General features: G+C 36.0%; 1 protein-coding gene across 1 annotated transcript in view; it reads right to left on the bottom strand.

The window, feature by feature from the left end:
* Window positions 1-475: 475 nt before the first annotated feature.
* The window catches only part of ZBTB8A (zinc finger and BTB domain containing 8A), a 65,699-nt gene continuing 55,980 nt past the window's right edge, over window positions 476-10,194 (bottom strand). The window contains 2 exon segments of the mRNA XM_055332861.1: window positions 476-4,537; window positions 9,303-9,472. Of these exon segments, the coding sequence (XP_055188836.1) occupies window positions 4,205-4,537; window positions 9,303-9,472 (503 nt within the window). The 3' untranslated portion in view covers window positions 476-4,204.

Raw genomic sequence — 10,194 nt, 5'->3', positions numbered from 1 at the left:
GGTAAGTTTCCAATGGCTTTTGAAACGGGAGTGAAAAAAAGAAAAAGAAAAAAAAAACGGGAGTGAAAAAAAAACAAAAAGAGATGGAGGAGAAAAGTGTTTATCATGCTATTTTAGTATTTAAAAGCCTTGAAAAGTTAAGAGGCCCTTGGCTTCTCTGGTGTGTGGTTATTGCTTATTAACATATTTGACCTATTATCGGCATGAATACAAATTCTGCAGGGAAAAGACTAACATGTTAGAAGATGAAGTTTATAGATCCTCTGTGGTTTCATTTTTCTGATCTATTCATGGCTCCATTAGCATGAATAGTTAAGAAACTCCTAAATCAAAATAAAATATTAATTATACTCCACAATATATATAGCTGCTGGCTATTAAATGTTGTTTAAGTGCTGTTTCTGTGATAACCTCAATTTTACCATTAAAACTCTTATAATTAAAGTCACATCCTTTACATAATATTTATTCTGTATAGGATTTACTCACATACAATGACGTCAACTTTAAGACAATTGACTATTATTTGTATAAAGGCATCTTATAAAATAGGGTAATACACAATGCACCTCAGTGAATTAAGCTGATATGCTAGGATTCAGAAAATATGATCATTCTAATTCCTATTTTTGCCATTTTTTCATTGGGTTGCCTTAGGGAGGTTGCTTTACCATTCTGTGCCTCAATTTCTTTACCTTTCATGTGAGATAACTGTCCTATTTCATAGATATGTAAAGAGTAACATAAAAATTATTAAATACTTTGCAAATATAAAATGCTATATAAGTGATAAATAGTAATACTGATCCACTTTAATATAACATAACATAGAACTTTCCATTTATAATCTAGTTTGGTCCTCCAACACCTATTATCACCCTTGCCAGTTAAATACATCTTACACTATATTGCTTTTAGTGATTTTTCCATAGTATGACATTTCCACAGTATTACTTAATTTAGGAGATTATACATATATATCTCCAATAGTGGAAATTTCAATATATCTTAGCCTCACTTTGCACAGTAACTCTAATGAATTCAATTCTGAGCTCCTAATTGACACACCAAACTTTCTTCATCCATTAAGCAGTTGAAACATTTGTTTTTCAAAAGTTTTGAGACATGGTAACTATAGAAGGAACATTGTACAGACCAAGGATGTGATCTGTTGCTCTATGTGACCCTCTGATTACCAGCCTGTAAGCACAGTGAGTAATAGAGGTAATGAAGTGAGACCCCCAATGCTCAACGGGAATTCAAAAAGCTCCCCAGTTCCAAGGTTTTGAGTGCTGCACTCCTGAGCTCTGCAGGAGTGTCTGGTGAAAGGCTCATAGGGGGTAATAACAAGAGTACCTCTGATTTTAGAGTTTCTCCCTTAAATGGTGAGCTTCTCTACAATTCATTTGAAGAAAGAGTTTCTTGGTTCAAAAAGAAAAAAATCTCTTAAACCACTGATCTACTCCATTTTGCTTCCTCCAGCCACTAGGCATGACTACAATGTTGCTTTATTTTGTAAAACTTTTTCCCATCACCACACCCTCTTGAGGACCACAGAGTTAGAAGGGTTTTCAGAAGCCGATAAACAGCATTTACTATTAAGAGCAAACTTTGTTCTGACCAACTCCCACTATCTTGCTAATATTAAAAAAAAAAATCCTTGGCATAAATAAAGCTTATCGTAACAGATTATATCTTATCCCCCTATTTAACATTTCCCCATATTTAAAAGCCAAAGAATTTTTTGTTTTTTTGGAAACCATTAGTGGACAGTCTCACTCTAGGAAATAATTGGTCTCTAATGTCTTAGATACATATGATAACGGGTTATTATTTACAACTTACAAACATGTCACAAAGGTTCTTTTATGATATGAAAATGGTAGAACAGATATGCTGTCTAGTTTGATGAACTTGATAGCTGTTTTGTGGGGAATAGCTTGTTTGTTATAAACAATGAGGAAGCATTATTTCAGGTAACTGTACAGGTGCTGGTGGCACTGTGTTCAGTGGACTTTGCTGACATTCATGCTGATGTTTGCATGCAGAAGCATAAGAGAACATTTAGATACAGACTAAAGTGCGTTAGAGCATACACATGCAAGCACTACTTCATTCTCATGAATAAAGCTCCAATCACTCATTTTTCCTATTGGCTCCATGGACTAAAATTCATGTAATAATTTTAAAAGATGTTACCATCTGGCGAGACTAAAGAACAACACGTGTTCCCTCCCTTATTTGGATATGACTTAATTGTTAAGACTCTTGATTCAGGAACAGTCATGCTGGGAGAACAATGAACTTGGTTCATACCATCCAGTCTTGAAGCAACTGGAAATTTACCATCAGGGGAATCTTGAAAAGGTCTCAGCATTAAGTACCATGAAACAAAAACAAACGGTTATTCATCTATTTGTAAAAAATGTTTTAGAAATTAACCATTTTAGTTCTCCAATCAATATTAAGGACAATCATTAATTAAAGAATAAGAGAAAAAAATAAAATGAAAAGTATCATCTTGAGGGATGTCATGATATTTAGAAATACGGTATAATACATGGAGCCTCTATCAAAATTAAATTATATCAAGCCTAACTGTAATAATCTGTAGCAACCCTCAGTAAGGACAGTTCTTCCAGGATTCAGATTTTATCTTCTGAACTAAAATAATGCTTCTCTGATTTAACTGTACTTTTAGAATACTTAATAATTCAAACAGAGGAGGAGTTTATTTAATTTTGAAGATTTTTTAAAAGTAATCTCTACACCCAACTTGGGCTCAAACTTACAACCCCCAAGATCAAGAGTCGCAGCCAGGCGCCCCGTACAGGGAGATAGTTTCAATTCACCTTTGTATCCTAGGAGAAAAGTTTGTTTTGAAAAATTATATAAACAAGATTAAAAAAATGTTTAAAGCATGTAAGAGAGTAACTTGTTCAAAGAGTGTTATAATAACATTTACACATAAATAATCTGACATTAAAAACATGTCAGTAGACTCTGTAGGGACATCACTGCGCACTCTTGGATAACTCTAGTCCAAGTTATTATGTGTTCTTGAAGATTATGAAGTTCCTCCTTCATACTTTCTAATTCTAATAGGCTTTTTTCTAATTACTGCAGATTGGTGAGGTTTGACTTCAATTCTTTGCCACTTCAGAAGATGATATGGAGAGAGGGCTGTTTAAAGTCAAAACCTGTCCATCATCAGTCCCATCACTTAAACTTTCTTATTAATTTCCTCATTTGTAAATTAGAGACAATAATATTTACCTTGCTGATTAGATGAGAAAATGTGTGAGAGTACTTTAGAAATAATATAGAAGAACAATAAATGTTAGAAATTAGTCTCAAGAACTAGTAACCTCCAATTTTCTTGTTTATCATTTTTTGGCTTTTTTGCTGTTTGTTTTTCCTTTAGAGAGAATTAATTATATTGACAGATCTTCACAAACTGCCTTGACTTTTAGGCAGTACTTGTTTCCTGCTTTAGAAGATGATGTCCATATGTAATCTGCCATCTGCCACTACATTAGGTTTTTGTGTGTGTGTGTTTTAAAACAATACTGACTAGAAAAGAGTCATCTTTAACTTAATGACAAAAAAAAAATCAAACTATGAATGGTTTCAAATATTTTTAGATTTGTCACCTACCATAATCCTAAAACAATATCTAGGATATTGGGATACTGAAAGGTGGTTTTAGAACTGAAATTAATAGAAAGACTTATTAATTAGTTCAGTCAGGTAGGGTGCCAGACCCTTAAATGTGCTCTTACCTGGTTCCCTGTGAAAATTCAGTATTGGTAGTTTGTGTTTTTGGAACACCTTGAAATTATCTTACATAAAGTTTGGTTGTGGTAAATTTATTTAAAATATTTTCTTTGAGAAACATTTGCTAAGTAGATCGTTCAATATTAAAAGAAAAAAGGTAACTCTGTAATAAAAGGAAGAGGATTAACCGTTCATCCATCATGCCAACTTAAGCTAGGTCTTTCTTTCCAGTGCAGCAACATATTTTAGGGCAACAAAGTTCAGAATGGATAAAATGACCTGTTTAGAAAGCATGCAAGTTATATTAGGTCATTACCGTTAAATGAGTCTGATAAGTTTGTGAACCAGACTCTGACCACGGAAAGAGAAAGATACAGGAAGTCAGTGTAAGTTGCAGACATGCCAGCTCTGTTGGTTCATATGTCAGCTACCTAATATTGGGCTTTATTTCCTTCTCATCTTCTTCTTCACTATCATCAACTTGTTGTATGACCAGATCTGCAGACCCATCCTCTACAATCTCCACGTATGATCTATTCTCGTCTTCACTCAAGTGCCACCTGGAATCCTTATCTCCATCTGATGGGGACATAAGATGCTGTTCAGCTTCCAAATCGATGGGGAGGCTGTCTATGCCCACTTCAGCAAGGCACTCATTACAGAGTCTGTAGCGCCTGGTTCCTTCCTGGACCACTTGCCCTGTTAGATCGGTCACATGGCGTTTGCATTTTCTGCAGATTAATTTGCATGCCTGGTGAATCTGTGTAGAGATTGAGACAGTGATAAAAATGGATTTTTCAAAAGCAGCACAGTTGGATATCTAGGTACCAGTTTATAAACTTAAGATGTCCAAAGCCAAGCACTAATATTAAGTTAACATCTAATTATTAGAAAAAGATCACAGGTTTTGGTGATAAATCTACATCACAAATAAGTAACACCTTTCTCTAAATGATGGCTGTAACATTTTTATGATTAATAAAACATATTAATGTCACACATCCCTTAATCCAACAGTATTTTGATATCTGAGGTAACAAGGGACACCTTCTCAGAATAATAATAATTGCAAATACTAAGTTTATCACATGTACTATTTTAAGGACTTTGTATACCTTAATTTTGAGAAGGGAGAAACCTCATTTCGTATGTTAGTTTATTGTTATCAGCTAGAGAAAGAAAAATATTTTGTCCCAAATTTAAATTTATCAAAACATATTTTTGGATAGAAGGCTTACTTGTCACTTCTATTAATGAACTATCTTGTGGAAAGAGGACTAGACTAGTAACAGGAAGGCTTGGGTTCTAGCCCTGCTTTTGTCATCTACTAGCCATGTACCTTGAAGCAAGTAGTTGAAAACAATATAAACCTGCTTCCAGGGTGGTAGTCAAAATATTTAACAATTAGTAAGGTATGGACACCACTGAAACAGAATAGAAGCCTGACAATCAAAATGGACATTGGTCATGACAACAAGTGTGGTGGTTCTGCTATGTATCAGCCTATTATTATCCCTGCCTACTTCCTTATTACTAATGAGAATACAAAAAAAAAAAAAAAAAAAGAGGGAGAGAGAGAGAGAATACAACTCGGGTTGTGAGGACCAAATGAGTTAATGTGTGTGAAGTGCTTTGGAAAAAAATTGTAACTGATGAATAATTACATAATTATAGTTACTAATAAACAACTTTAATTGCTGTCAGAGCAGACTATGGGTTGTACTCTAAAAGCCATTACAATTAATTTTATAATGTCAAAATAATATTTATGGCATATTCATTTAGATAAAATCAGAACAGTATGGAAGTAGCCACAAAAAAACAAAACAAAACAAACCCAAGTAGCCACCAAAACAAAAACAAAAACAAAAACAAACTAATGCATGTAGTCTCGTAAAACATCTAGGAAAATGTATGAGACTACAATTTAGTATAGTAATTTTCTGCTTAACTGTTGACATGTTAATCAGTAAACAACTTGAATGTCCTCTCATTGTTCCCCAGATAGTAATGTTATGGGTTATAATATGTGATAGTTTTTGTTAGAAAGTTCTGGCACAGATTTGTGTTTATCCCCATCCCATCAATTCCAATACAAATATGCAATCAAAGAAATTAAGCAACACACTATGTTAAAATTGAAAATGTCATCACAAACTCATTATTTAGAAAATATATATCTTCTACCTCTAACCATTGAATAACCTAAGAGGAATGACACCTTAGCAATAGTGAGCACCCCAGGTATCCAAAATTTGGTTTCTAATTTCACTCCCCATTAAAAGGAAAGAAGTTGCCCTTTGAGAAACAGCTGATTCCAGTTTTGTGATAGGGAAAATACAAGGTGAGCCTACAGAAATTTGGGGGCCAGAGAATAAGGCTATGTTGAATATTTAACGAAGTTATGACAAAGGGAGACAAGAACCAACTTCAAATTATCCTCACTGAACAAAACTGAAAATCTGAGTTCCTTTTTTTTTTTAAGATTATTTATTTATTTATTCATAGAGACACACACAGAGAGAGAGAGAGAGAGAGAGAGGCAGAGACACAGGCAGAGGGAGAAGCAGGCTCCATGCAGAAAGCCTGATGTGGGACTCGATCCAGGGTCTCCAGGATCATGCCCTAGGCTGCAGGCGGTGCTAAACCGCTGCACCACTGGGGCTGCCCCAAATCTGAGTTCCTAAAAGAGTAATAATTGTTATAGATCAAACACAATGAACCAGTGAAAATTCATGAGTCTGTATGCTACTTAAAAAATACAAAGCCAGAAAAAAATCATATTACCATTTAAAACTGCTATTAAATCAACTATTTTGATAATCGATAAAGGGAAAGAATTAAATATTTATCCTGTTTCTCCTGTAGTAACTGTATTTCAAAGTAACTGAATAGTCCCAAGTGATAGAAGATAGTTTTGTTTTGTTTTAAAGATTTTATTTATCTATTCATGAAACACACACACACAGAGAGAGAGAGAGAGAGAGAGAGAGAGAGAGAGAGAGGCAGAAACACAGGCAGAAGAAGAACCAGCTCCATGAGGGAGCCCCACACGGGACTCAATCCTGGGTCTCCAGGATCACGCTCTGAGCCAAAGGCAGGCACTAAATTGCTGAGCCACCTGGGCTGTCCAGAAGATAGTTTTACTTTATAGAATTCTAACTAATAATATAGAAGAAATGATAAAATTAGTAAATCATTCTACAACCCAAGTAAAATCAGTAATTTGGACAGAGTTTATCAACTGATAATTAATACCATAAAATGAACAGTTGATGGGGAAATATATAGTCACATATGTAATACCAAAATAGTTCCACAGATTCCTTTCTGATCATAAGGTGGCACCTAAAACTGGATAATGGTGGGATCACAGTATCATTACCCTAGTTTAGTGACCAATCTGCCTCCATTAAGCCTTTAGATAAAATACCTGGTTTCTAGAAAATGCAGGGGCGGGGAGGTATAGAGGAACAAGCTAAATGACACCAAAGAAAGCAAGCAGAGAAATCGAGAAGTAGAGTATTTTGTAAAACAATTGTCTTGATATCTTCAGTAAGTCAGTGTTATGGAAATAAAAAGAGGGCTGGGAGACTATGCTCTCTTAAAAACATATTTAAGGGACTTAACAGTGAGGTGTAATAAAGGATACTGCATTGAATATTGGTTTGGACAAACCAGTTATAAAAGATATTGGGGGATTACAGGGAAACTTGAAATTGAACTGGATGTTAGATAAAATTTTATTGAGATGGAAAGGTAGAGACTGTTCACTAAAGAGAGGAGGCACAAACAATATGATTTAATTTGGTTTTATCTATCTATCTATCTATCTATCTATCTATCTATCTATCTATCTATCTATGCATGAGAGACATAGAGAGAGAGGTAGAGACACAGGCAGAGAGAGAAGCAGGCTCCACGCAAAGAGCCCGACATGGGATGCCATCCCGGGTCTCCAGGATCCCACCCTGGGCTGAAGGCAGCGCTAAACCTCTGAGCCACCCGGGCTGCCCTCTAATTTTTTTTTTTTTAAGATTTTATTTATTTATTCATGAGACACACACAGAGAGAGAGGCTGAGCCACAGGCAGAGGGAGAAGCAGGCTCCATGTAGGGAGCTCGACGTGGGACTGGGCCGAAGGCGGCGCTAAACCACTGAGCCACTCGGGCTGCCCTCTAATTTGGTTTAAAAAAAAATCCATATATATGCATGTGACAGAATTTTAAGAATGGTAGTCTTTGGGTGGTGAAAATAAAGTACTTTTATTTTCTTATTTTTAGTTTTTATAATGCATATTCATTGCTTCCATAATAATAAAAGTTTTTTTTTTTCAATTAAAAAAATAGCTTCATTAGGTTAATGAAGGCAGAGATTTTGTCTGTTTTGCTCACTGCTGGATACCTAGCACTGAGAAAAGGAGCTGGCACATAGATGCTCAGTATATATTTGCTAAATAGCTAACTATAAAGCAATGCATGAAGAAATCACCTTCACTGGAGAAGGTGAATCATGTACACCTTCACTGAAGAAGGTGATTTCTGTTCTTCTTCAGTGACCCACTGTCCTTTAAAGTTAAAAGTGCTGATATAAATGGAATAGATGTATAAGTAATAGAACACAGATTTCAGAAAACATTCTTGTCTCAAGATGAACAGTAGAGTAATTCCAAAAGTCCTTACCTTAGTAGCCCATCAGAGCACTGAACAGCAAATTCCCTGAGATTTTTCTGACTGCTGACAGTCCGATTCCTGGAATGGGCTCTATGGGCCACCTTGCTCCCTTTCTTGAGGAGACTATAGATAGGACTAGAAATAGGGTAATGTGGACAGAGGATGGAAAGTGGAAACTGGACAGAGATCCTACCAGATAAGCAATCAAGAATCACTAGTAGAAAAAAAAAATCACTAGTAGATGCCGAGTATCTGAAGTGGTGACTCTAACCTAGAGATTCAGTTTCTTTTTCTTTTTTAAGATTTTATTTATTTACTCATGAGAAACACACACAGAGAGAGAGAGAGAGAGAGAGAGAGAGAGGCAGAGACACAGGCAGAGGGAGAAGCAGGCTCCATGCAGGGAGCCCGACATGAGACTAGATCCCGGGTCTCCAGGATCACGCCCTGGGCTAAAGGTGGCGCTAAACCGCTGAGCCACCAGGGCTGCCCGAGATTCAGGTATCTTTATCTTACATTGTCTTTGGCTCTTGAAAAGACCAGTATATAAAAATATGTTCAATTTTAAATTAATTACAATGGATATTTTTTAAAATTTTTAAATAAAATGGATATTCAAAAGAGTATCACCTAATTCAAGGCTTCAAAGGTGAATAAAAAGTATATATATATATATATATATATATATGTATTAAAGTATAAATTATGTACAAAGTAAAACCATTAAGTTGGAAGAAATTCTAATATGGTAGAGTTGTATGAAAAGATTTCTCTCAGTAAATTAGATGATCTGAAAGCATATAAATGCACACATTTCTTAAGAAGTAAAATGATGAGAAATCATGTACATACTGTTCGAAAATGGCTACTGAGGTGGTCTAGCCTGCTAAATCTTTTCCCACAGGCTTGACATGGATAGGGCCTTTCTCCTGTATGGCAGCGAAGGTGGCGCTTGAGGTCTGCCTTTCGCTTCACCACGTGTGTGCAGTATGGGCACTTGAACCGCATCCTGGGCAGATCATCTGTCAGGAGATAGTTCGATTAAATCACTGGATAGTTCATCATTACAACTTTATTTATTTATTTATTTATTTATTTATTTATTTATTTATTTATTTATTTATAAGTATTTTATCTATTTATTTGAGAGAGAGAATGAGCTGGGAGAGGGGCAGAGGGACAAGAAGACTCCCTGCTGAGCAGAAAGCCTGATGCAGGACTGGATCCTTGGACCCTGGGATCATGACCTGAGCTAAAGGCAGCCGCTTAACTGACTGAGCCACCCAAGCGTCCTATTTATTTATTTATGTTTAATATTTTATTTATTTATTTGACAGAGAGAGAGAGAGAGAGAGCACAAGTAGGGGGAGAAGCAAACTCCCTGCTGAGCAGGGAGCCCGAGGAGGAATTAGATCCTAGGACCCCAAGATCATGACTCGAGCTGAAGGCTCACCCTTAGTGACTGAGCCACCAGGTGCCCCCAATCATAACAATTCTAGTAACATAAAGAATCCCAAAGGATTTGGTGAGTCCAATTTTGGAAAGGCAGGAGAAAAAGAGACGGAAGAAATTTTATTAAGACTCAATTGTTCATGCAATCCTGGCCAGAACTGTAACTGCAGCATTTGATACATTTACAAATTGGGGTAAATTTCGACTCTCCGGATCCCTGGGTGGCTCAGCGGTTTAGTGCTGCCTTCGGCCCAGGGCACAATCCTGGAGTCCTGGGATCGAGTCCCACATG

Source organism: Nyctereutes procyonoides, unplaced genomic scaffold (assembly GCF_905146905.1).
Source record: "Nyctereutes procyonoides isolate TBG_1078 unplaced genomic scaffold, NYPRO_anot_genome, whole genome shotgun sequence".
NCBI classification, from domain to species: Eukaryota; Metazoa; Chordata; class Mammalia; order Carnivora; family Canidae; genus Nyctereutes; species Nyctereutes procyonoides.
Note: the sequence above shows the minus strand (reverse complement) of the source record. Positions and strands in the feature narration are given on the sequence as shown.